General features: G+C 42.0%; 2 protein-coding genes across 2 annotated transcripts; one reads left to right on the top strand and one right to left on the bottom strand.

The window, feature by feature from the left end:
• Positions 1–3,610: 3,610 nt before the first annotated feature.
• On the bottom strand, positions 3,611–6,074 carry LOC124281704. The gene is made up of 2 exons (XM_046717655.1): positions 4,643–6,074; positions 3,611–4,358 (listed from the first exon to the last, which is right to left on the bottom strand). Exons 1-2 carry the CDS (start codon positions 5,428–5,430, stop codon positions 3,611–3,613), a joined length of 1,536 nt encoding a protein of 511 aa, XP_046573611.1. The 5' UTR covers positions 5,431–6,074.
• A 4,375-nt stretch (positions 6,075–10,449) lies between these two features.
• On the top strand, positions 10,450–12,470 carry LOC124281703 (26S proteasome non-ATPase regulatory subunit 10-like). The gene is made up of 2 exons (XM_046717654.1): positions 10,450–10,462; positions 11,434–12,470. The coding sequence occupies exons 1-2, from the start codon at positions 10,450–10,452 to the stop codon at positions 12,468–12,470; spliced, it is 1,050 nt and encodes a 349-aa protein (XP_046573610.1).
• Positions 12,471–27,997: the final 15,527 nt, after the last annotated feature.

Here is a 27,997-nt window from a genome sequence, read left to right as displayed (position 1 = left end):
CATGACGTTGTGTTGACGTGAGCCTTGGCATGCTATGCGTTTCAATAGCCGTTTAATTTTGAACGATCGCAAGGGCAGGGGTTGAGCTTTCCAAAGTGACAGTATTGTGTGGCGACTAGTGGACTAGGTTGCTGGTAGCTTCATGGTCTAAGCTACGGGTAACTTAGAGTTATATAGTGCCGAGGATGTTTTTGGATCAATGGAGCTAATACAATATACCTGCGCCACTTTGTCCTTACATTCTAGTTAATCGAGGTCTCTGTTTAATAATCCACTTCAAGATGACGTCTTGTTTGAATATATCTCACCGTTTGATTGGCATTTCAGAAGTTGATGAACAATAAGAAAAGGCATGAATCTATACCGAAACGTCGCATGATAATATAATAAAGAAGTTGTTATCCATGACGTATCGTACCTTTTCTTACAGTTTTTGTTCACTTTTGTAATGACTGCAGCGACATGAGAATAGATCAAGGTACTTGTGAGCGAGTGAGTGAGTTAAAATTGTAAGTCATATCAGCAGTATTTCAGCCATATTGAGACTATATCAAGTTATATATTTCTAATAATTATAGGTAAATCAAATTACTTGAAACAAGGTAACGAAAATAAAGCTATCTAAAGCAATTCAGACCATCTGCTGTTTCATGTTTATTATCAATATTTACAAGGACGCAGTAAATGGAGTTAGAATAATGAGAATGTTTAAACTTCGATACCAATTTGTGTCAAAAGATACAATTGCAATGAATCTAATACACATCATGTTGTCAATTTCAGACAAGGATAAAAGATTTATGCCCTTGTAGTCTAGAATCAACCAATCAGGTAAAGACTAACGTGAATTCCTGAAATGTTAAAATATCAACTGACTGGCCTTTTGTACATACTTGATCACATTAGTCGCAGTATTTGCCACTTGAAGAGTTTCCCGACTTGCTGGAAGTTATTGCCGGACATCAAGGTCTTCAGTCTTCTGTGGTTGTGGTTGTTAGTGGTAATAGTCCGCTGTCCACCCGGTCTCCACATAGGTATTAATAGACAAGTGTTGTTTGTCTATCAGGTGGTGGTCTCCAGACATTGGTGTCCAAGTTTAATGTTTGCTGTCTATCCGGTGGTAGCCTCCAGACATTTGTGTACATAGCCTAGCGTCCACTATTTTCCTGACCCTTTGGCTTCGTGGTAGTTGCTCACCATCCGACACAACGGGTGACCCTCTGCTAGCACTCCAACATGATGTATGTGAGTGACTGTGTGAAACTGCCCCTTCAATTAATGGTTATTCTGATGTTTGCACATTCAACATCCAGCTCTAAACAATGTAGACCTATGACGACTGAGGGGGTCATTATCAGGAATGTTGGCATCAAGTTGTGCCAGCAAAACTGTGTTGAAAGTGGTCAATGCTTGAGTATTCAATACAATATTGACACATTGACCTGTCGTTTATTAAGTGGTGAATCAAGGAAGACCAAGGCGAAGGAAGGATTTGTCAGACTTGCAAGGGATAATTCAGATGTAAGTAAAGGCGTACACACCCTATCCATAATGATATAACATCTCTACTCAGCGCAGTTGTTCGGCTCCGGACTAATTATTAGCAGGTGTTTATGAATTTCACATATTGATGATCTCGGGTGTTCTTGAAGAGGAGCAAAGGCAAATAGATGTTAACCTGATGGTTCACGAGAACATAAATGTGAAAAAATGGACATGCGTCGAACACAGGGTCAAATTCTGATGCTTCTTAATTATTATCCTTCACATGCTCACCACAAGATACTTATATTCCTCAACTCTGCCTGTGGTTTCGTTATCAAATGCAATTGTTGCTTTCCGAAAATCAATAACCATCTCTTTTTGTTTCCTCAACATTTAATTCAAGGAAGTTGATTTTACAACAATCAAGAAATTTTGTAGATTTCAGAGCGATAGTCATTCCAAGAGTGTCTTACAAATCCAGCAAGTTCGGTGACTAAGGTCAATATTCTTGCAGATGCGTTACAATGCCCGGACAAGAATTGGACAATAGATTGGACGCATCATCAGCAAGCCTTTAGTCAGATAGCGACCAAATGGGAACAAGCAAATTGGAACATCTCCCAACGACCTATATAAGCCCAACGCCAGATACTCAAGCTTATGCAGTGGATACCAAGTCAACACCTTGGGAGGGAATCATTGCCTATGCATTTCCACCAATGGCGCTTATCCAACAAATTGTAGCCAAGACCAGGAACCGTCACATGATACTGTACCTGGTAGCACCAGCATGGTGTAAATGCGATCGAAATTTACAACAGCTCCGCCTACAAGTATGGACAGTATCCAACAACATCTCTCGTCAGCGGGATTTTCAACAGGAGTTTCCTCAGCTGGACCTCCAGGAGTGTTTATCATACCTTTTCTAGCTCCTTAACTGGACTGAAGCTTTTCGCCGAGGACGTTTCAGGCTTTGATTATCTTAGTAGGATCAGCCTGACACTGACATCACCAAGAGTACAGTGGCTGCATGGATGAAAACCACTACTAAGCCTGCCAATGCCATTGGGCAGATCATTAAGAAGATCATGGCAGCTTGCCAGTTGAGAACGTCCATCACTATTACCACGTTTTACCTGAGAGATGTGACCCAAGACTTGCAAGCTCTAACACGTTATTGTCCATCGTAGTTGGCAATTCTATCCTCATCACCTTGCATGGAAAGGGGGTGGGGTGGGGTGGGGATGTGGGGTAGGTTGGACTTTTACCCACCTCCCTGATTGATAAAACAGTGTGCGTCACAGACTAACTTGTTTATGATCCGGGAAAGCCTTTGTTGTTGCACATTGTTGAGTCCAAACGACTCAAATGGTAGACTCATATCCATATCTCCCTAGAAGTCACCAATCGCACAGACATGATCTCCCTTCCAACTGCTCTACAGTGTCACCAAGACCTTTAAACTAGGGGAAATTGAGATCACAATTTCAAAACTGAAATTGTCAAAGTTACAACTGACTTATTGAGGCTACATAACCGGCCCCGTAAATGCATAGATTAATGCCCTGTTAATCTAGCATTTAACTAGAACAAACAAACTACATGAATGGAATATGACTAGACCTGAGATTCAGTAAAACACTGACCAGCAATATCTATTCTGAAAGAACTCCCTCCAACAGACACAACTTGTCGATAGGTCTCAAAGCGTCGTACTTCCTGTACGTACAACCGCGTTATGTACAAGTCCATCTCTGCCAGGATAAGTGTCCATCACCTTTCCCAACGGCCATAGTTTCCTTGGAGTGGTTTCGTTATCAAGCAAAACGACGTCCCCAATCGAGATGTTTGTTTAGGCGTGACCCATTTTTGGCGTTGTTGTAATGTCGGTAAGTATTCTCTTGTCCATCTTTCCAGAATGAATCAGCTAAGTGCTGAACATTTTTCCATCTACGTCTGTACGCCTCAGTTTGGACCAGATCTAAGAAGGAATAGATGATTCGGTGGAATTGGCTCTGCATCACGATGATCGTCTGAGACGACAGCAATTGGGCGTCCATTTACGATTGACTCGATTTCACAAAAGAGAATGTTAAGTCCATCATCGTCCAGAGGCCAACGTGTGTTAAGGAGAGCATTCATCACTTTGCGCACACATCGTATGAGTCTTTCCCAAACCCCTCCCATGTGAGCAGCAGCAGGAGTTTCCTAGGACATCCTCGACGAGAAATGAATCTAACAAATCCATTGAGAAAAGAATCAGTGTCCAACCATCCGGCTTTTCTAGGTGTACTGCCCTTGTAGCGAGACAGGTAAAAATGCAACCGTATCGTTTGAGCTCAGACTGGCCCCGTTTAACAGTGAATGGCCCAAAGCAATAAAGTCCAACATTTGTGAAAGGTGGAACTCCAGGAGTTAACCGATCAGATGGAAGATCTGCCATCCTCTGGTTACCTGGTAACTGCTGATACCTTTTGCACTGAACACAACCACCGATGATTTTACTCAGAGTCTTTCTGCCCTTCAGTATCCAAAACTTGTACCTGATCAGAGATAAAACATGCTCTATTCCGGAATGTCCACTTACCTCATGGTAATATCTGATGTTCAATGTAGTGACGTGACTGTCCCTGGGAATTATCATGTTGTGCTTTCCTATTGCAGATACATGAGCTGAGTGTAATCGTCCACCAACACACAACACACGTTGCAAACTCAGTGTAGGCTCTAGACGGTACAGTGAACTTGTCCTTAAAACAGATTTCCCAGAAACCAACTGCTTCAACTCTGGTGTGTAAGCCTTTCTCTGAAGAACTTGTACTATGGTGATCTCAGCTTGATTCAATTCATGGACAGTGAGTAGACTCTCATACTTGCGACCCGTAAAGATCCGGGTAGAATAGGTCTTCAGCAACCCATGCTTGCACCAAAAGGCGACTATACTTGTCGTAAGAGGCGACTAAACGGAATCGGGTGGTCAGGCTCGCTGACTTGGTTGACATATGCCATTGGTTCCCGATTGCGCAGATTGATGCTCATGCTGTTAATCACTGGATTGTTTGGTCCAGACTCGATTATTTACAGACCGCCGCCATATAGCTGGAATATTGCTAAGTGCGGCGTAAAACTAAACTCTCTCACTCACTCACTCTCATACTTGCAACTTCCTTTGAGCTTTATCTTGTCGTACAAGACCTTCCTTAATCTCAGGATCCAAGCTACGCCCCTTTTAAGTCTGTACCAGGAGGAATACTTCTCAAACAGTGCATCCAAAGTGTCAGTATCATTGCTTGCCACAGCTGTGAAACTCTTCACGTCATTCTTGACTTCTTTATCATCCGCTGGAATGCTCATAGCAACGCTGACTTGAGTCGGCCAATCACACTCTGGTTTGGATAGAAACTCAGAACAGTGCTTCCATCTGCTTGAAGACACCATCTGCTCTGCTTCCAGACCACCTGATACATCATCTGGAGGGTTGTCAGAGCTTCCAACATATCTCCACTGGCTTGGATCCAAAATCTCGTGAATAAGAGCAATTCTGTTTGCAATGAATACATGAAAGCGCTTGCTCACATTCTTGATATACTGCAGTACAACAGTGCTGTCTGTCCAGAACACTGATCTGGATATTGCGATCTTTACTTCCTTGTGGAGCATCCGGTCCAACTTCACAGAAACGACAGCAGCTGACATCTCTAGATGCGGTATAGTCATCTGCTTCAGAGGTGCGAGACGAGATTTGCTAATGAGGAGCTCACAGTCCCCTTGTCCATCACAGATCACCTTCAGATAGGAAATGGCTCCGTACCCTGTTGAAGAAGCATCAGAGAAATGGCGTGATTTAAAGCTTACATCATTACATGATGGAGGAATGATAGATCTAGGTAAGTTGAAGCGTTCTATCTGTGGCAGATCGTTGATCCATTTTGTCCATTTCAGCATGTTAGCTTCACTCAACTTCTCATCCCAATCTTTCCGAAGTCCGGACTCGTCCTGGAATATCTTCTTAGCTAGTTAGATGTAGTGGCTTATAAAACCCAAGGGGTCATAGATGGAAGCAATGACATTCATCAATCCTCTTCTTGTGAATGGCATGTTCCGATCCTAAAGCCAAGCTCGTTGTTTTCAGTATCCCAGAGTTCTCCAAGGGCTCTCTCTGCAGGTAAAGATTCAACACCTTTGATGCTTTTCAACCTCTTTTCCTCAGGGATGGACTGAAGAACTCCCTGTTGTTACTCATCCATTTATGTAGTTTGAATCCTCCAAGTGCTGAATGTGATCAACCGCTTCTTTCTCTTTCATAAGGGCCTTCAAACAATCCTCCACATAAAAGTCTGAACTACATCAGCTTCACTGTGGGATCTGTTATCCTCTGCTGCTCGTCTCAGGGCAAAGCTTGCGCACCTTGGGCTCCAGACCCCTCCAAACAGATGTACAGTCATGCGGTATACTTGGGGTTGATCACATGCGGATTTTGAAAACTATACAAACCTGAGGTAATCCCGAACCTTTACTTGATGGAACATTCCTTCTATGTCCCCCACGATACCAACATGCCCTTCTCGAAAACACAAAAGAACTCCAATCACTTTAGATGCTTGATTGGCATTAACAGTTACTGTTCAGTTTTACCTGATGATGGGGCCAGAACAAGCCCTGAAACGTTGAACTCGAGAATAAAAAGAAGATGTAATCCAGAAAAAATCTCTATGTTCATCCAATCAGTTTGTTCGTCAAGTCAGGACCTTGATGAACCTGGTCATGTAGACTAGTCCCACAAAACTTTGCCGCACAATAAAAAATGATTCACAGTTTGTCGGGCTTGTTCTCGTTTACCACAGCATGATGCGGAATGTACCAAACTCCTTGTCCCAATCTGTTGATATCTTCTTCTGGTACCTTCTCTGCACAACCTTTATCAAGGAGATCCTGAATTCCAGATTTATACTTGACAAGCAGCTTATCATCTTTTTTCCAATCTGTTGATATCTTCTTCTGGTACCTTCTCTGCACAACCTTTATCAAGGAGATCCTGAATTCCAGATTTATACTTGTCAAGTAGCTTATCATCTTTAGCCAGACGTTTTCCGAGGGACTCCAATCTCGACTCAGCTACAGAATAGTTGTTCTTCACATTGGGTGACCGGTTCTTAAAAGGAATGCTCATTTGGTAGTGACCATCAACAAGTCTACAGATTCATCCCATATCTTGCTTGTCTTCTTGTCCTCTTGAGACATCTCAGCTTCAGCATATGACTCACACACGTCCATCTTCCACAATCGTTCAACCTGTACATCTAGTCTCTTATCCATGTTCACAAAGTTGGATATGACTTTACCACAACTACCATCTCCGAGCGGTCCATTCAAAACCCAGTTCAGTCCTTACAGCATATGGCTCATTGTCCTTGCCACTTCGCACTTCAATGGGTGTTAACGCCACAGGGATATCTTGACCAATAATTACTCCATTTACTCTGTCAACGAGGGGAAACTTTAGGTCATTTAAATGGCTCCACTCATCAACATTCTGGTGATTATCTGACTCAAAATCACATAGTGATAGATTGGAAGTTCCGAACACAAGGGGCATAGATATGGTTGTTCTATTTCCGGCATTTGTTACCCATAAGGCATCCACTCTTGTATGTGTCTTATTGTTCTTCTGTTTATAAGTGTTGTCAACGATAATGCTGTTTCAAAACCTTCAATACCTAGTTCGTCAAGAAGTTGATTAGAACAGAACGAATTGGTGCTCCCACTATCAAGTACGACATATGTCCATATCTTTCTCTCACTGTTCTTTGTGGACACCTGCACACGAACAACTGGAAGAGCTACTCTTGGCACCATTGTCTCTATGTTGCATGCAGAACTTGCAACTTCAGTGGGTTCGTTGTTGGGCATGGCTGAGTTTGGATCCTCCCCTGTCAGGTAAGTTTGTTCTGTTTCAGAATCCTGTCGGTAAGTATGTTCCTTTCAGAGTCTGGTCTGACAAGAAGATGGATCAATCTTGAATGCTTCCTTTGCCAGCCTTGTACATTGCATTTGCTTGGTTTGTAGCATTTTCTGGATGTATGGTTCTTCCAGAAACAATTAAAGCAGAGTCTTTGGTTTACCACATACTCATACCTCTTCTCTGGCTTTAACTTTCTGAACCTTTTGCACATGAAAAGCGCATGTTCATTAAAACACATCGGACATTTTGGCGAGGATTGCTTGCTGTAGGTGGTTCGAACGCTATAGTTGAGGCCTTTCCTCTCTGACAAACAATCATCCCTCTTCCTATAAATAAATAAACCCCAATACAGGGTCATTCGCCTCAACTGCCGCCTTGAGGACGAAGTCCACCAGGCGCGCAATATCAGGGTATTTACCTGTGTGTTCAAGTTCCTCAACCGCTTTCCTCCTCCACCTTCCCTGCAGGTATTGTGGTAGCCTTGTAACAATCTTCACCATGCGCATCTGGTTGCTACGTCATTTACCTTGCCCATAGCCTGAAGAGTTAACATCGCACTCCAGAAATCGTCGGCATATTTACGTAATCCTTCCACATCACAGATTTCTTCACCCAGGCGTTAGCTATAACATGTTCACTACCAAAGCGTGACCTCAAAAGCCTCAAGGCTTCAACATACCCCTCCTCTGGATCCATCACAGAACAACATTCTATAACTGACAAAGCATTGCCTGTACAATAATTCATAACATGTTCAACTTGGAACCACTACTGACCGAGGTTTCCGCTACATTGGTTTGAAATGATCGTACGAATATCCAATATCGCAAAGGATCACCATCGAACTTGACAAGTTCAGAAGTTGAAAAGCATCAAACATCTTCTGTTGCATTAACCACATGTGTGACTGGGAAGGCTGAGGAGATTGAACGGTTTCCTGATCCGCTTGATTCACGACTGGCAATGAATTGTGAATAGGCTGTTGATGACCACTAAGTATCCATGGGTCAGCTGACGGATTAAGAGTTTCACCTTTATCTTTGACAACCGAATCATCATTCTGAGTTAAACCTTTAAATGTGTCATCATCTTTGTGAACAACTGTACCCTTTGCTAAATTAGCATCTAAGTCAACTTCAACCTTCAGACCTTTCAACAAACTAGGATCAGCCTTTGAACCTTTCAACAAGCTAGGATCAGCCATATCATACACCTTCTCTTTAGCCGCTGTTGCCTGTAATTCACTCTCAAACTATATCTTCTCTTGAGCTAACTCAGTTTGCTGCCTCTTAAGTGCCTGTTTTTTCTCTAACATTTCAGCTTTAGCTTACAACGCAGCTTTCTTGACCTTAACTATTAACCTGGAGCTAGAACTTGACATTGCACTTTTGCCAGTGTTACTGACAGAGTCATTTGGCTTAATATTTTCTTCAGCATGCAAATCTATCCAAGTTTTGACCTCACCGTTTAACAAGTCATAATTGAGTTCTACTTCCTCATCATACCTATGAGCCTCTACAATGTCATCGGGATTATCTTTCAACAAATCAATCAAACTCATTGTTCTTAATCACTAAATTGTTCAAAGTTTGTTTTATAACTTTAAATGTTGATTCAACATCATCAACTTCAGAAGTGTTCATCAAGTCTTTAAGCTTCTTCATCTTGCTCGTAAGTACACCTCTAATCCGACCTCTCTCCTGTCTAAGAGTTTTTACCACAGCAATATCACCACGTTCATTAGTTTCCTGGTGTTTCATGTTGATATTCAGAATTACCCAGTCTACCAAAACGGCGAACAAAATCGTGAAATTTCTTGAACTGATGTTAGGTTACAGTTTCTTGTTACACTGCAGTTTATTTCCGTCAAGATGCGTTTGATTACTTGAACAGTATATGTCATGCAGCCGGTTCAAGCTTAAACCATATGTAACGGGGATGGCTCTGATTCAACGACACAACTCCGTTGAGCCTGTAAGTCCGGATTTATTACTGTAGTTTGTATAAATAATACAAGTCTGAAACAATGTATATGAATATATAATTCTCCATCAAAATATCTATTCCATCACATTCATTTCATTGCACATTGTTCAGACAATTAACATTTGCAGTACTACCACTGAACATATAAAAAGAACTCAAAACAAATAGACATCACAAAATGAATGGTTCAGTTACATATTGAGATTCTTAGGAATTATGGAACACATTTGGCATCTTCAAAACAACAATGAAACATCAACTCGTCCTACCATCTATGGGACAACTTGTTTCAAACTGGCCACATGTTGTGAGGCACCCAAAAAACCACCAAGGCCCTTAAATATGTATGTTTTAAATAGCATGGAAATGCTAATTCTCACCAGTAAAGTTAACGTACAATCTGTTTGGACTCAAACATTATTCTGAATCGATTGTAAGTGAAACTATTGACACCAACAATTTCTAACCATAGGTCAAAATATACCTCCACCAAATGCATAAATTCAGCTACAATAAATACTGAATTAACCTTTCTACAATTAAACATATTGTAGTTTATTCGTTTTATATAAAACCAAGTGTAACTAACCTGTAATTCACCAAAGTCACAATCCTCCATCTATGACTTTCAAACCACTTTGCCAGGTTGGGAAAAAGACAGCAAGTGAACAAACTTCACACTTTCCAAATGCAACTAAATTCAACATCCAATCAAGATACTGCACATCTTCAGGAAATGAAAACCAAGGACAAGATAGCAGACCTGACCTCCTTAAGACTTGGCTACTTTGCATGGGAACTACATTTGACCCATGACCCAGTGGTGACTATGAATAAATCATGGACTTGTGAAAATGTAAACCTTTTCACTGACAATTGTATTATTGTTTCAGGTGTTATTAATTGATTCCAAACAGGAACATAAGAGAAGACATATTAAAATATATTGCTTTTCCAGAACATTTTACAATTTGTATATTTTGTACTTGTTACACATACATAACATGATTTACCAAATGTTGGATAAAGGTACATCATGAATAATTGTTCAGGCTCAAATACAAATTATGAAAAAATAACTTTGCTTTTGACACATTAGTTTACAAGTCAAAGTTACACTGTCAACACATTTATTTACATTCAAAGTTACGACAATTCTACAACTAATACACCAAATGGACAACAGTTCTCCCGAAATGATGACAATGCATGACTCATATGAAGGGTAATTCCAAATTTCGTGGCATAATCATTTTGGTTTCGGTCTAATTGCATCAGTTTAGCTCCCAAGACGATGCTCGTCACCGAAAAAACAGGCCAAGTGCCTTTTTTGCCTGCCTGCTTGCTTAACCTCACCGCAGTTATCTCCCCTAGAAGTCACCAATCTCACAGAAATTATCTCCCTTAGTACTTCCAACTGCTCTACCTGTAACCAAGACCTTTAAACTAGGGAAATTGAGATCACAGTTTCAAAATTGAAATTGTTAAAGTTAAAACTGACTTATTGAGGCTACAAGGTGTAGTTGTTTTAACACCAAGTCTATGTCGCATTCAAGTGTTAGGAGGACTTATTCATGAGAATTCTCAAGTACAATCAACAATTCTTGGAATACTACATCTAACACTTGGGGTAATGGCTCGCCCATGCTTCCTTCGGAATCCCAGAGTACCTTTCACATAGTATTCTAGCGACATATTACAAAATTTTCAGTCCGTGGAGACAACATCTTCAAAGAAAGCCTGGGAAGACCAATAGGTCATCCCAAAAAATTCAAAAAGTTGTTCACGTTAGACCTGTGGATCAGAATTAGGTTTCAAGAAATAAGGCAATCAAGTGTTAGAGGTAGTATTCTAAGAATTATTATCATTGTTGATAATATTTTTGTTTATGGGCACATTATGCACAACTGGTAACAAGCTTTCATTCTATTGGTTACCAACTACAGTGAATAATGTTAACAAATTGACGTCGTTGTATCATTATCACATAACATCCGCAGATGAGGAGCAGAACGTCCCTGAGAAGTCTCCACAACATAAAGTTGACAAGGAAGAAACATTTGCGAGCAGTCCACTTCACGAGGCCTGCAGGAAGGGGAACCTGACTCGAGTGAGACGCATCCTGTCCCAGGGTTTGGTCGACATCAACAGTAGAGACGGGAATCACGGAAAAACACCACTCATGGTGGCAGCACAGGAGGGACACTGCAGAATAGTGTATTGTCTTAAAGGGGTTAGCATGACACAAGTGGATAATAATGGGAAGAACTTCCTTCACTGGGCCTGCAAGGGTGGACATGTGGGTATGGTGGAGTGTGTACTCCCACAATATGATATAGACATTAACAATAAGAACGTGTCCCCACTTCTGCAGGCTGCATGGCTAGGGCAGAGAGACGTTTGTGAGTTCCTCGTGTGTATGGGAGCTAATGTGTCACAGGTTGATGATGACGGCGACAACGCCCTGCACTGGGGCTGCAGAGGGGGACATCTAGGTATTGTGAAATATCTGCTTTCACTATGCAGTCTTGATATTAACAGTAAGGGGAAAGGTGGCAAGACCCCTGTGATGCATGCTGCATCGTGGAAACACACGCGCGTTTGTGAGCTCCTCGTGAGTAGGGGAGCAAATTTGTCAGAAGTTGATGATAACAGCAACAACGTACTGCACATTGCCAGTAAGTTCGGACAATTAGATGTTATGAAAAGCCTTCTCTCACAGGGCAATGTAAATATTACCAGCAGGGGACCACATGGAAGGACACCATTGATGAATGCAGCGTATTATGGTAGAACAAAAGTGTTTGATCTGCTTGCGAATAAAGGTGGTATAACTCACTTAGTGGATGATCAGGGCCACAACATCCTTCATCTGGCCTCTATGCATGGATGCCTGCAGATGGTGAAGCACATCATTTCACAGAACATGGCCGACATTAACGCCCGAGACAAGAATGGGAAAACGGCAGCCATGATAGCAAAGCATGAACGTCGCGTGTATAACTTTCTTGTTTCACGGGGCTGTCTAGTGAAATAAGTGCAGCTTGCGGTCTTATGTCAAGCATCATGTTAGAGGTGACTTATAGTAGAATGTGATAATTTACTTTAGTGACGCACAGGTAACAGACATTGATGATATCGTGTTATTATCCCTGCCGACATATAATGCGGTTGGATAATGTCGACACCTCGTCTGTCTGTCCGTCCGTCCGCACATCCATCCATACCCATTTCATTTCTGGGGCACCACTTGATATGAAAACATGGCAGGCATTTCAAACAGATACTGAAGTGATGCTTTTTGCTATTTCGGGAAGTTACTTTTTTTTCCCCTTTTTTCCATGCAAGCAACTATGACTTAAACGAAAAGGAGGTTGATGTCGTTTCCTGAGCAGAACTAAAACCTATTCAATACTTTTTATCCACACTCGGGACATGTATTTATAAAGGACTGAGGTGCTGCCTTTTGCTATTTAGGAATAGTGTGATGTTTCCATGGCATCAAGTTTGAATTTAACTCTGTTAATAGTCGTGTGTTCTCTGGACCATATCTCTAAAACTAATCTGTCTTCTGTCATGGAGCTGTGCACAAAGAACAGGTTTTAAACTAGTAACCTTGACGACTTAGACTCTTAGAATTCATACCTCTTTCTGTTTCCATGGCAGCCATGATTATGACTCATGTTCATGGGCACCTGTATGTGTATCTCGTCTTATTTAAGTCTTAATGGTTGTTTTGTGGAAGGAGAAGAGGATATCGTGCAATGTCTCACTTAAATATCTATTGACAATGAATGGGATCAGAAACATCGGGCTGATATAAATATGTGTTATAATGTTCCATGAAGGGTTTTTTATCATATCGTTTGTGGGTGATGTCCGTGTGTGTCACCGTTTGATGTGTGTTGACAGGTGTGATGTGTGGGTTGACAGGTGTGATGTGTGTGTTGACAAGTGTGATGTGTGTGTTGACAGGTGTGATGTGTGTGTTGACAGGTGTGATGTGTGTGTTGACAAGAGTGATGTGTGTGTTGACAAGTGTGATGTGTGTGTTGACGGGTGTAATGTGTCCGTGTGTTTGCAAGTGTAGAATGGAGGTATTGTGCTGTGTTGTGTTATGTGGTGTATACTCTGATGCGATTTAATGTGGCGTGTATGGTGCCTGTGCTGTGTGTTCAGTGTTTGGATCAGTCGGTGTATGCAGTTTACGTATGGTGCCTGTGCTGTGTGCTCAGTGTTTGGATCAGTCTGTGTACGCAGTATACGTATGGTGCCTATGCTGTGTGTTCAGCGTTTGGATCAGTCTGTGTACGCAGTATGTGTATGGTGCCTATGCTGTGTGTTCAGTGTTTGGATCAGTCTGTGTACGCAGTGTTATGCTGTGTGTTCAGCGTTTGGATCAGCCTGTGTACGCAGTATGTGTATGGTGCCTGTGCTGTGTGTTCAGCGTTTGGATCAGTCTGTGTATGCAGTATGTGTATGGTGCCTATGCTGTGTGTTCAGCGTTTGGATCAGTCTGTGTATGCAGTATGTGTATGGTGCCTGTGCTGTGTGTTCAGTGTTTGGATCGGTCTGTGTACGCAGTATACGTATGGTGCCTGTGCTGTGTGTTCAGTGTTTGGATCAGTCTGTGTACGCAGTATGTGTATGGTGTGTGTGCTGTGTGTTCAGTGTTTGGATCAGTCTGTGTACGCAGTATGTGTATGGTGCCTGTGCTGTGTGTTCAGTGTTTGGATCAGCATGTGTACGCAGTATGTGTATGGTGCCTGTGCTGTGTGCTCAGTTTGGATCAGTCTGTGTACGCAGTATGCGTATGGTGCCTGTGCTGTGTGTTCAGTGTTTGGATCAGTCTGTGTACGCAGTATGTGTATGGTGTGTGTGCTGTGTGTTCAGTGTTTGGATCAGCATGTGTACGCAGTATGTGTATGGTGCCTGTGCTGTGTGTTCAGTGTTTTGATCAGCATGTGTACGCAGTATGTGTATGGTGTGTGTGCTGTGTGTTCAGTGTTTGGATCAGCATGTGTACGCAGTATGTGTATGGTGCCTGTGCTGTGTGTTCAGTGTTTGGATCAGTCTGTGTACGCAGTATGCGTATGGTGCCTGTGCTGTGTGTTCAGTGTTTGGATTTGTCTGTGTACGCAGTATACGTATGGTGCCTGTGCTTTGTGTTCAGTGTTTGGATCAGTCTGTGTACGCAGTATACGTATGGTGCCTGTGCTGTGTGTTCAGTGTTTTGATCAGTACCATGTCATTGATCCAACACATACATCCGGGAATATCCTGGATTGGGTTGTGTCCCTTGATGCCTGTGAAATTGTTAACACAGTGACTGTTGAGGACAGACAAATGTCTGACCACTCCCTTGTGTTTGTGACACTAAATGTGCCCAGACCAAAAAAGGTGGAACAGTTTGTTACTTGCAGAAATCTGAAATCTATAGACCAAGAACAGTTTCGTTCAGACCTTAACAGTTCTACATTATTGTGCGATCCGCCTTCTGATGTAGATGAGCATGCCCAGCTCTATCACACGACACTCCTTGACACTCCTTACACTCTCTGAACTCCTTGACAAACATGCTCCTGCTAAAGTGAAAGAGGTCAGGGTTCGGACACATACTCCTTGGTACAGTCATGAAGTTCATGAAGCCAAGTCCAACCGTCGGAAAGCTGAACGTCGGTGGCGGAAGCATCGTCTTGAGATTCACAGGCAGATATACAGACACGCTAGGACTGCTGCCACAAATGTGATCCGGAGATGTAAGAAGGACTATTGCCTTCAGCAATTACAGAACATTAGTGATCAACCAACCGAAGTTTGACGCACATTTCAATGGTGAACCCCTGACTGACCTCGCGTCTTTCCAGGAGAGTGAGGTACTGAACATTATTCGTTCATCCAAGTTGACGACCTCTGTCTTGGACCCGGTTTCCATCTCAACTTATTCTGGATCATGTGGATATTCTCCTCCCAGCTATCACGAGCATAGTGAATAAATGCCTTGTATCTGGAAGATTTCCCACAATCTTCCAAACTGCTGTGGTTAAGCCTCTGTTAAAAAAGAACAATATGGACTCAGCTTATTTTAAGAACTTTCGACCCGTATCAAATCTCTGCTTTTTATCAAAAGTGATTGAGAAAGCGGTTAATATCAGGCTCAAGGTTCATCTTTCACATAACCACCTTCTCAGTGCATTTCAGTCCGCGTATCGCCAGTTCCACAGCACAGAAACTGCACTTCTGAGAGTTGTTGACGATCTTCGATATGCGGTAGACGAAGGTAATGTAGCAGCTTTGCTGTTACTTGACCTCTCCTCCGCTTTCGACACCATAGACCATGGTCTCCTGCTGATGAGACTTCAATATCACTATGGAATCAAGGACTCAGCCTTACGTTAGATCTCCTCGTACCTTCAAGACAGAACACAGTTCGTACTGATCAACAATGCCAGATCAAATAATAAAACACTTGAGCATGGTGTGCCACAAGGTTCTGTAAGTTGGTCCGGTGTTGTTTGTCCTCTACACTGGCAGTATATCTAACATCATTTCCAAACACTGTCTACAGCATCATTCTTATGCAGATGATACACAACTTTACACCTCTTTTCACCCGGAGAGTTCTGGAGAAGCACTGGCCAAACTCGCAGACTGTACAGGTATTCTGAAGACATGGGTGACTGCAATTAACTAAAGCTTAATGAGGAAAAAAACAGAGGCTCTCTTTGTTGGAACAAAACAGCAACTCATGAAGTCAGATATTGCATCTATTGCGGTTTCAAGCTCAGATATTATACTATCATACTCAGTCAAGGATCTGGGAATACTCTTAGATCCCAGTCTGTCCATTGAAGCCCAGACAAATAACCTGTGCAGAACATGCTATTCTCATCGTAGAGTGATTGGCAGTATACGTCCTCTAATTACCACAGAATCTGCTCTTTCCCGTGTCCGTGCTTTAATTCTCAGCAGACTAGATTATTGTAACAGTCTCTATATTGGCCTCCCTGACACTCTACACGACAGACTACAAAAAGTCCCAAATACAGCCGCTCGCACCTTCAGCCGTACTTGCAAACACAGTCACATTACACCAGTTCTAAAGCAGCTCCACCGGTTACCTGTGAGAGCCAGGATTCAATTCAAGACACTCTGCCTGACATACAAGTCCCTTCACGGCCAGGCTCCACCCTACATTGGAGATCTGATCAACCCCTACAGTCCATCGCGTGAACTTCGCTCACAGCAGCAAAACCTTCTGACAGTGCCGAACTACAAACTTAAAACCTTTGGATACTGAACTTTCTCCTACACTTCCCCTGTCTTGTGGAACTCTATCCCATTTGACCTCAAACACTCTGAATCTCTGGACTCTTTTAAATCAAATCTCAAAACCTACCTCTTTGCTAAATATTATTCCCAATAGACTTTATTGTTTATGTATTATGCACCTATTCATTGTAGTTTTCTTGCTTTGTATATATAATGTATTTATTTTAAGGTACTTATGTAGCGCCAAAAGCATGCTACTGAGCGTGGATATGTGCGCGTTATAAATATGCACTATTATTATTATTATTATTATTATTATTATCTGTCTGTGTACGCAGTATGTGTATGGTGCCTGTGCTGTGTGTTCAGTGTTTCGATCAGTCTGTGTACGCAGTATGTGTATGGTGCCTGTGTTGCCTGTAATACGATGTGTTGCATGTTTGGGTCAGTAGGTGTGGCATATTGTGTACTTGCACCTATTTAGGGGGTTTTGGTGTGTGTGTGTGCGGTGAGATATGATTAGTATGTAGAGTGGTGTGGTGTGGGTGCGTGAGATAAGATTTTAAGTCACATCGGTATTATTTCATCCATATTGTGACTAAATCCAATTATTGATTTAACGTTTGCACCAAAGAAAGGATTGGAGGTCCTGGATATAGATGGAAACGTCAAGATGGCACCAAAGATTTTCAATCAGGTATTGCCAATATTCATTACTTATGACGAATATGAACTATTTTATACCTTTAATCCTATTTTGTACCTTTGATCCTATATTATACCTTTAATCCTATATAAATTATCATATATACCTTATGTTTCATAAACCTTTTCCTTGTGTCTATGTATACTGTATCAGAGGCAGCCGTGAAGAGCCACCTCCTCCTAAGCGCTCTTCGACCCCCCGTTGTGGACCCAGGGGTATATTTGGTCCACCAACCCGTTTGCCGTGGGTTGCGCCCCTGTGTCGGTGGAGGAAGGGAGTCTGGTGGTTGAGGGCACTGGTTCCATGAACATTGTTGCTTTGCCCAACACACCACTTCGCCCCTGACTTCACCTAGACGGGTGGTTGAATGGGGCCGGAATTGTAGACCTGCAATATTAATTGATTCTACATAGATCGACGAAAACTTACCTACAGTCTTAATGCCCAGAAGGCGATGGCTCATGGGTCAATCTGGTGGATTTATTGATCTTGAATTGATACTTCTGCTAGAGTATATCATCCCAGTATCCTTGGTGCTGCTAGTTGGAAATCCTCTGGCTTATAGCATTGTCTTCGCGATACTCCGTGGTGGGTGGGGAGCTGGGATGATGAACTTCTATAACCTTAACATGATACCCCAAAAACAACTTAAACGTACATTAGGTGATAGTACATCTTCTGATGATGATGCTGTTTCGAACAGCAAATCTGATTATTGGTCACGCTTTTTGGTCATTTCCTCCTCGGATGATGGTCCGTTGAAGCTGAATCTCTTTACTCTTTCAAAAGCAATTTATGGTATTGCTGGTGATGTTGTCACAATGAAAAACATGCGATCTGTCTGTATCTTGATTGAATGTAAGTCTGCATTTCAATCAGCTACGTTCTTGGCTCTCAAACATCTCGTTTCAGTACCTGTTATTGTGTCACCACACAAAACTTTTAACAGCACAAAAGGCATTGTCAGAGACCGAGAACATTGTCTTTCAGACATGTCTGAAGATGATATAGCTTTTGAATTAAAGGACCAGGGTGTGACGGGTGTAAAACGCTTCACGAGTAGGCAGAATGGTCAAATAGTAAAGTTAAACACCTATCTATTTACCTTTTCTCTTTCTGTTCAACCAACATCTATTAAAGCGGGTTATTGCAACATTGGTGTGGATAAGTACATTCCTAATCCACTTCGGTGTTATTCATGTCAAAAGTTTGGTCATGGTGCCCAGTCATGTACCAACAGAAAGAAATGCCATCGATGTGGCGAACCTGCTAATGAAATGTTAGACTGCCCAAACAACCCAAAGCGTGTTAATTGTGATCACGCGGCTTCTTCTAAATCATGCCTTGTGTGGCAACTACAACACAAGGTAGTTAAAATGAAACATGAAAAGAATGTTTCTTTTTCAGAGGCTAAACGTTTACTCAGCTACTACTCCAACTGCAGCTGTGTCATACTCTGCAGTAGTTGCACGTCATCCTACCAAGTCTACTAAATCCGTTGAATGCCAGAATCACCTGGGTGAATACTGAAAAACATTCACTGTGTGAAATTCACATTGTAGCGTCTACCCAAACAAAATCACCATCCCGTTCAAAATCTCGTTCACCATCACCTGTTGTGATAAATGCCAGCAAGAACATCAACTATTCAAGAAAACCGGAACGAGTGCCCAAAGGTCAACGGAAACCGGTACAACTCTTCAACAAATATCAAATTCTAGAAGATATGGATGTCACCCCTCACCACCGTACGCGCCGTAAAAGTCATTCGCCATGGTCTAGGAACAGATCCCCTGTCTTACCACCTAATGTAACATGAATAACACTACTACACGTATCCAGTGGAATTGCAGAGGTCTTAAGACCAACTTAACCGAAATACAGCTGTTAATCAAAGACTTTCAACCATCTGTTTTCTGTCTCCTGAAGCAGACAGATACATTTGAAGGAGGGGAAGGAGTCTCGGGAGGGGTGCAGATTGACTTTGGGCATGTGTGGGTATGCTGGGCGGATGTCGGAAGTGCAAAAAACGCATGTTTGGCTGTTATTTGGGCCGGTTTTAGCCTAACCCTAACCCTAGCCTTATACAAGTTGAGGTAACGGTGAGTGTTAGGGTTGTAGCTAGGGCTAGGTCATTTCGGACCCTTTTCGTCGATTTGGGTGCTGTTTTGGCCTTTGGGCATGTGCGGGGGTGCTGGGCGGTTGTCGGAAGTGCAAACAACCGCGTGCTTGGCACTTAATTTGGCCTGTTTGGGGCCTATTTTTAGTCCAGCGGCGGGCATCTAGGGTTAGCGTTTTTTACCTAAGTCCACGGCACTTAGTTTGACGGCGAGGGGAAGGAGTCTCGGGAGGGGTGCGGTTTGACTTTGGGCATGTGCGGGTATGCTGGGCATATGTCGGAAGCGCAAAAAAACGCATGTTTGGCACTTATTTGGGCCCGTTTTGGGGTATTCGACCCACCCGTGGGCGGCCTAGTGTTAGAGCTAGAGTTACGGGGGTGAGCTAGGTTTAGGTTTATTTCGACCATTTTGGTCGATGTGGGTGCGGTTTTCGTTTGAACGCGTTGGGAGGTTGTGTGCGAAGGTGGTAAGCGCACAAAAACGCATGTTTGGCAGTTATTTGGGCCCGTTTTAGCCTAACCCTAACCCTAGCCTTATACAAGTTGAGGTAACGGTGAGTGTTAGGGTTACAGCTAGGGTTAGGTCATTTCGGACCCTTTTCGTCGATTTGGGTGCTGTTTTGGCCTTTGGGCATGTGCGGGTGTTGTAGACAGGGGGGTATAGACCTAAAATGACGCCATCGTCGAACACCTGGCTGACCTCATTTCACAGGGGTGTCAATGACCTTGTACTTAGCTGACCTTGGGATAAACCACTTTCCCAGGGGCATTTTTAGACTCTAGTGGGCAATATAAGGCCCGCGAACAGTCCCCATGTCATTCAGACTTCAGTCGCCAGAGAGAACGCATGCATGCTCTTGACTCTGTTGGTTCTGGTAGCCGTGTACCTCGAAGATAGAAAATGGAAGCCGTTCACCGTGATATCACTCCGGTCTAGTGCAAGCTATACAGTGTGTAGAAGAGGTGTTCGACAAACTAGTACAGTTTGAAGTCCTTACAATCTTCATGAAGGCAGAGATTAGCGAAAAACCAAGGATGTCCTTCGATCGGGTCAGAGGACTGCTGTCCATGTTACCTAGACGGGGACCCCAAGCTTACTCTCTCTTCTGCAAAGCGTTGATGGAATGTAGGGAGACACAAGCAATGGCATTGTTGGGGCTAGAGACTGACAAGCAGATGACAGAACTACAGGATCCCCGTTGTCATTTACATCTGGGGGACAACGTCTTTGTGACGGCCAAGACATGGGATGGTGTACTGAACATTCATGTGAGGAAGTACGAAGTGTACCGAGTGGCCAGGCCTACACAACCAAACGAGGCATCGTGCTTACCTTGAAACAATGGTTAGAAATACCAAGTGTATTTATACAGTTGATAGAAGCTGTCGGGGAAGGAAGAAATGAAGCCTATGTTCACATAGGGGCTAACGTGTATGCCACTTTGGATCCAAATGGTAGCGTGGATCTACGACAGTGGGAGAAAAATGAACAACTGGGAGTGGTACCTACGGCTAAGGGTATCATGTTGTCCAAAAAACAATGTCAGAAACTGAGAGACTGTTATGATGTAATGCCAGACTTTGTGCCAGAACTCAAGGACATGGTTCCCTGTATGGCACAAGAAGATCACCAAAACCAGATGGGAACTTTAATGTGTTCCTTCTGCAACCCTAATGACTATGAATGTTGGAGTAACTGACTCTTTTTTTATGGAAGCAAATCACCGTTCAGCAACTTTCATCCAGCTGTGTTTACTTTAGATGGTGTTACATTTAATTGTGTTGAACAATATTACATGTACTCTAAAGCAATCTTTTCTTGAGATTTGGACAGTGCAACGTGTATTCTCCAAGAGACTTTTCCCAACAATCAAAAACATCTGGGGCGATATGTGAAAACATATACTCAGAAAGTGTGGGACACTGTCAGTCTTGATGTGGTGACTAAGGCATATCTTGGGTTTTGCTTAAATAGCATGTTGCATGTGAGTCATGTACAGTTGTGTTTGAGTTGGCACCTTGGGAAGACTACTTGAATAGGATATATTATGATCCAGAACATCCTGGTAGTTATGCTGGACCCAAGAAATTGTACGATGCCATGAAAGCAGAGGTTCAGTTTAAAATTGGTTTACATCGAATCAAGAAATGGCTCAAAGGTCAGGAGAACTATACTATGACTCATCAAGTCAGAAGAACGGGAAATGAATTCCTTAAGGATTTTACCTTGAGTATTAATATGTTCACTTCCCCAAAGTGGGTTGTGTCCGTTAATATTGCCCAGGCATGGTTTCGGCAGCTGATCATATGGATTGTTGAATATCAGAAGATGGAGGTATATTTAAGCTGCACAGCGTCAATGTAATGTGCAGGGTGATACGAACAGCTACAGTTTGAAGATTTGTATTAAGATTGACCGGGCTATGAATAACACCCTGTCGTACCAAAGTGGAAGCACCAACTGTCACTTTATCTCCAGCAGGAGAAAAATAGTGATAATTATTGTACTGTCTCAGATTAAAGTTGTCAGTATTTTTTAGATAAGTCTCTTGAAGACATAGTGCTGACGGTTAAAGATCTTGTTTTTGTAAGTGGATTTCATTCAAGTTATGTTTCAGTCCTCTGCAATTCCATTGCATTAAAGGAGACAACTGAGTCATGGAGCCTCTATTGGTGATCTCGCTCGTGTATGTGAGGAGGAACTACTTCTCTGCCTGTCCTGTGAGGACAGTGTGGCCTCCATGTCTAGAGATCCACAAGGGTTCTCTAGTGGAACCTCTGAAGGTGAAGGGATGCTAGCTGTCGGTTTCCTATCTATTTTTTTTCCTTTCTTTTTTGATGAATGAAAAGTGCCGGGCTGTTGGTTAGACGTCTGTGACGATGTCTCAGGCTGATGATCGGTCTGTGATCCAGATGTAGACTGAGTGACCCCTGATTTCTGTGGTGCGACTGAAGCTGAAGTAATGGGTTTGTCTGACCTGACCCATTGCAAGTCAGTATGGCATGTAACAGAGGATGTTGTCACAGTTCATGTGACTGCAGCTGAGTAGGTAATATTTAGTGGAGTTGAGGTGTCATCAACAAATAATGTTTTTTGCTTCAAAGTAAGATATATTCTTTTCACACTTTAGTTTCATTCTGTTTGATTCCTTCTGCCACACAGGGCGGGATTTAGAGGACGCACCATGAGGACCGAGACAATTTGCACATTTAAAGTCTTTGTTGCAGTTTGTGTTCTCGTGGCTTTCACCACAACGACGGCATACCGCAGAGCCGCGACAAGAGTTAGACCCATGTCCGAACTTTTGACATTTATAGTGAGTGAGTGAGGTAAGATTTTAAGTCACATCGGCAATATTTCAGCCATATCGTGACTAAAGCAAGTTATAAATATATCAACAATTTAAGTCAAATTATAAAATTCGGCCAACGAAGGACAGTAAAATAACTAGATTATCACACATATATATGTAAAGCTAGTAATTGAATCTAAAACATTTTAACTATAGGGGACAACACAATATAAAAATGGGCTATAGATCGCTAACAACTGAAGTTAGATCACCATACTAGGGACCATGGGGACTTACAGTACATTTGCTTCCTGCATGGGCCCTAGCTGGATTTACATCATCCCCTCAGCTGTTAGCAATTGAGATAAATCTAGCCATACGTTAAAATTACACATATTCTACGATTAAAAAACGGAAAGTTGAAATTTACTTTGAATGTTTTGGGACTTAGGACAATAATTTTACAGTACTTTAACCCCCCTCGAGGATACCACCACTAACAATCTGTGCTCTGTGTGTATAAAATATTTAGCTACAAATGTTCTCTATACTCAGAATACAAAAAGATCCTTCATAGTTCGTGAAATCCGCTTTAAAAAGGCGAAAGACATTATAAGTAAGTTCATAGTACTTGTGTGTAGCGAGAACTTTTTAGTAAGTTCATAGAAGAAAACAGTAACATAAAATAAAAGAGTTTTATAACAACATGAAAAACTCAGCTGTGAAGCTACTGTATTCATGTGAAGCACGGACTTGACATGTGTGTGTCGATTTCATGCTGGCGAGCGCGCGTCGGGGGTTTCCACCTGACACGCTGTAAACAATTGAACTCAATTAAATCAATTACAATCAAAGGGGGTTTCATTGAGAGACAACTAAAGATGATTGTGATAATAAATTTGACTTTCTACCTCACGGGTTGCACCCTACCCACCCAGACTGACTACTCGGATTCTGACACCATGTGTATGAGTGTGGCCGAGTACCCAGCCAGTGACGACTACCTTGAGACCAATCCGTTCATCGCCCGTCTACTGGAACTGTGCTCTGATATTGAGTTAAATCCGGGACCACCAAAGCGTCAGGTGAAAGATAAATCCAAGCAGGCGAAGCTTACTTTCAGTGGTGAGTGTGACTCGGAGGGTGAGTTCGAACCCAACGAAAATGATGTGCTGGCAATGTTTAAGGAGATCAAGAAGGACATGGTGAATTTGAATAACAAATTTGATAGAGTTGCTGCCGAAATGGAACGTGAACATGAGCTGTTGAAACAGGAAAACATTGAACTTAAAGGAAAATTAAGAGAGTTGGAAAGTAGAATAGATAACACGGAGGCGCAGAGCAGACGGTCGAACCTGATCATTCATGGACTCATTGGTAAAGCTGGGGAGACATGGGATCAGTCTGAGAGACTTGTACGAGACTTCATGAGGGAGAAGCTGGACCTGGACAACGCCGAGTCTGTTTCCATTGAAAGGGCTCACCGTCTCTACTCAAAGGCTAAAGTGAGGCCATTGATCGTCAAGTTCTCCCTATACAAGGACAAGCGTCGTGTACAGGAGGCGGCCAGGGCACTACTGAAAGGCAACGCAGAGCTCCGAGTGAGTGACGACTACACCGACAGGGTGAGGAAGATCAGGTCAGCTCTGATCCCTAGGATGATAAAGGAACGAGATGCTGGGAAGGAAGCCTACCTCTCCTATGACAAGCTCGTCGTGGAGAACAAGGTATTCGTGCTGGACGATGTCAACGATGGAAACAGTATCAGGCAAGTTGCGACAAGACGTAGTAATCAGAGAAACAGAGTTCCGGTTGACCCTGGCTCCGGGAGAAACTCGGGGACCAGGGCCAGCCGGAGCTCTACCCCGCTGTTTTCCTCCGCAGATCGCCAGCCAGCTGCAGCTGCAGATGGACGGGCTCCAGACGTGACGTCATCTCCCAGGGGAGACCAGTCCACATAGGACGTCGGCCGTGGTCCCAACAGGGATGATCAACACAGCTCACACTGTGAGCTGAGTGACTTTTGTGTATGGAATATACACGGACTCCTGTCGAAGTTAGACGATGGAGACTTTATTTCTTTTGTAGAAACATTTAAGCTATTTTGTTTGGTTGAAACCATGGTTCACGATGCAGACAAATTAAAAGACCTGTTCTCCAATTATTGCTGTTTCGCAACACCTGCCAAAAAGTTTAGTCAGTATGGCCGTTTTTCGGGTGGGGTAGCAACGTATGTGCATAAGAGCTTGCAGCACATCTGTACACGATTGTATCAGGAGTTTGATAATGTTGTTGTGCTGAAGCTGACATTTGCAGTTAGACAGTTGATACTATTTGGCGTATACATCCCACCGGAATATAGTCAGGTATATGATAAACAGGAGGATGACGGTATTGATTATCTAGAAAACAAACTATCAGTGGTTGCAGCAGATTTTGATTTGGGAAAACATGACGTTCTATTGATGGGAGATTTTAACGCCCGAACCGGGCTACTTGATGATTTTATCTTGGAGGATGAGGATGATATCCGATTTCTTAATCTCGGTTCCCTGTACCATGTGGATTCATTCTGTCAGCCAAGGAGTTCGATGGATGAAAAAGTTAATAGGTTCGGAAAATCTTTAGCATCACTGTGTAAAGCTTGGGGTCTTCACATTGTTAATGGAAGAAAGCCAGCGGATAGTGATGGTTCTTTTACTTTTATTGGGAATAATGGTACTAGTCTAGTAGACTATTTTCTTGCATCAGCTAGTCTTTTTTCGTTAAACACGGATATGAGAGTACATTCTTCTACAGTGTCTGATCATTTACCTATATCATGCAGTTTGAACTACGAATCTACGTCTACGTATACTACGGCTTCAACTAATATTCCATCTTTTGAGGTACCTAAGTTCCGATGGAAAGAGTATGGGAAACATCTCTTTAGTGCTAATTTTGAAAATATCAGAGCTAAAGAGCTAGTATCGGAGTTTACATCTCTTCTTGAAAAAACTGATGTTAATGGTGCGGTTGAAAAAAATTATGTCAGCTTTTCTACTTTGCTGGGGAGCACTTTAAATCCAACAGGGGTTGCTATGAAATCTATGAAAAAACAACCGATTTGGTTTGATAAAGAATGTTCTTCTTTAAAACGTAAAAAGTATAGCACTTTAGAAAAGCTACGTATGAACAGAAACAGAGTCAATATCAATCAATACTTGGAGGCCAAACGTACGTTCCGGCGCATCTGTAACGAAAAAAAGGAAACATTCGTTGCCGAAGCTTTAAATAACTTGTCAATAGCTGTAAATAATAAAGACTGCAGAAACTTTTGGAAACAATTGAAACGTCTCCTTGCTAGTAAACGTGATGAAAATGATATAACACCAAGTGAATGGTTTGTATACTTTAAAGATCTTTTAAATCCTTCTGATAGTCAAACTGAATTTGATCACGATGTTGCACATTTTCTTGAAAATCATGATAGTTTTCCATGTGAAAAATGCTTGAACATTGATATGTTATCAGATACCATCAGCCATGAGGAAATTATTAAAACGATCTCTGATATTAAATCGGGCAAGTCACCAGGAATAGATGGCCTTCCGGCCAGAATTCATGAAGAATGCACCTTCCCTTACTGATCATTTCTATGCATTGTTTAATGTCATTTTAGATTCAGGAGTATTTCCCTCTCCTTGGAATGTTGGTTTACTGGTACCTATCTATAAACAAGGAAATATGTCTGATCCCAACAACTACCGGGGAATATCCATGTTAAGTGTCATTGGTAAAATTTTCACTTATGTTCTTGAAAAAAGACTGCGTAGCTGGGCCGAGTTTAATGCTTTACTTAATGAAGGGCAAGGAGGTTTTAGAAATGATTATTCTACCATAGATAATATGTTCTCACCCATTCTTTAGTTCATAAGTACCTGCGTAAAGCAAAACATCGTTTTATGTAGCTTTCATCGATTTCCGCAAGGCCTTCGATCTTATTGATAGAAAAAAAATGTTATATATTCTACTTGAAAAGGGTGTACACGGCAAGATGTATAAAATCATTGAGAACATGTACTCAAATGTATGTGCCTCCGTTCGTTCTGGTAAATCTAGAACAGATTTCTTTTCAACCAATAATGGTGTTCGTCAGGGCTGCATGCTCAGTCCGCTACTATTCATCCTATTCATCAATAAACTTGCAGACGATCTCCATCATGGCAATACTCGTGGAATTTATGTAAATGAATACATAGAAGCTATTAAGATATTACTGTTCGCGGATGACGTTGCACTACTAGGAGATAGCATTGTTGATTTACAAAGAAAATTAGACATTCTTGAAGATTTTGTAACACGTGGGGCTTTGAAGTAAATCTGGATAAATCTAAGGTGGTTGTTTTTCGAAACGGAGGACGCGTTAAGAGAAATGAAAATGGTTTTTAAAAGGTCTACCTGTAGAGGCCACCCCTTATTATAAATATTTAGGAATTGTATTTTCATCTCGTTTAGTTTGGTCCAAAGCATGTGAAACGCTATCTTTACAAGCCAGACGTGCATGTTTCCCTCTGTTTCAACTGTTCACCAAGTATCAAAGTATGTCTTTAACTATTGCTAATAATATATTTGTCAGTAAAATACTACCAATTCTAACCTATGGAAGTGAAATTTGGGGCTATACTTATAGAACGTGTATTGAAAAGGTTCATAGTGAGTACTATAAAAGATTTCTGTTACTCAGTAAAAAAAACTGCATCATGTGCTGTACTTGGAGAAATTGGCAGATATAACTTGTGTGTACATTACCATTCAAGGTGTATTAAATATTGGTGCCGAATTATTCGTATGGACCAAAATAGATACCCGAATGCCTGTTATAAGATGATGAAAGCCTATGATGATAACGGAGGCACAAACTGGGTTTCACATGTTCGAATGCTTCTTTTTACTACAGGTTTCTCCTATGTCTGGTTAGCCCAAGATTGTGGCGATGTAAATCACTTCATGTTTGAGTTCAAACAACGCTGTATAGATATTAATATACAACACTGGAATAGTAAAATAAGAAACTCATCATTTCTTGTAAATTATAGTACATTTAAGTCACTTCTTGAACCTGAACTGTATATTTCCTGTGGCGCATTAAACAAAGATCTTATGCGAATGTTGATCAAATTCCGATGCCAATC

The sequence above is a fragment of the Haliotis rubra genome, unplaced genomic scaffold (assembly GCF_003918875.1).
Source record: "Haliotis rubra isolate DU_JTF1 unplaced genomic scaffold, ASM391887v1 Scf288, whole genome shotgun sequence".
In the NCBI taxonomy this organism is placed as follows: Eukaryota; Metazoa; Mollusca; class Gastropoda; order Lepetellida; family Haliotidae; genus Haliotis; species Haliotis rubra.
Note: the sequence above shows the minus strand (reverse complement) of the source record. Positions and strands in the feature narration are given on the sequence as shown.

Coding starts and splice junctions, on each gene's coding strand:
- LOC124281704 (XM_046717655.1), bottom strand. CDS start 5,430: ATGCTGAAATGGACAAAATGGATCAACGATCTGCCACAGATAGAACGC. Junction 4,359..4,642: donor AAGCTCAAAGGAAGTTGCAA/GTATGAGAGTGA, acceptor TACGGGTCGCAA/GTATGAGAGTCTACTCACTG.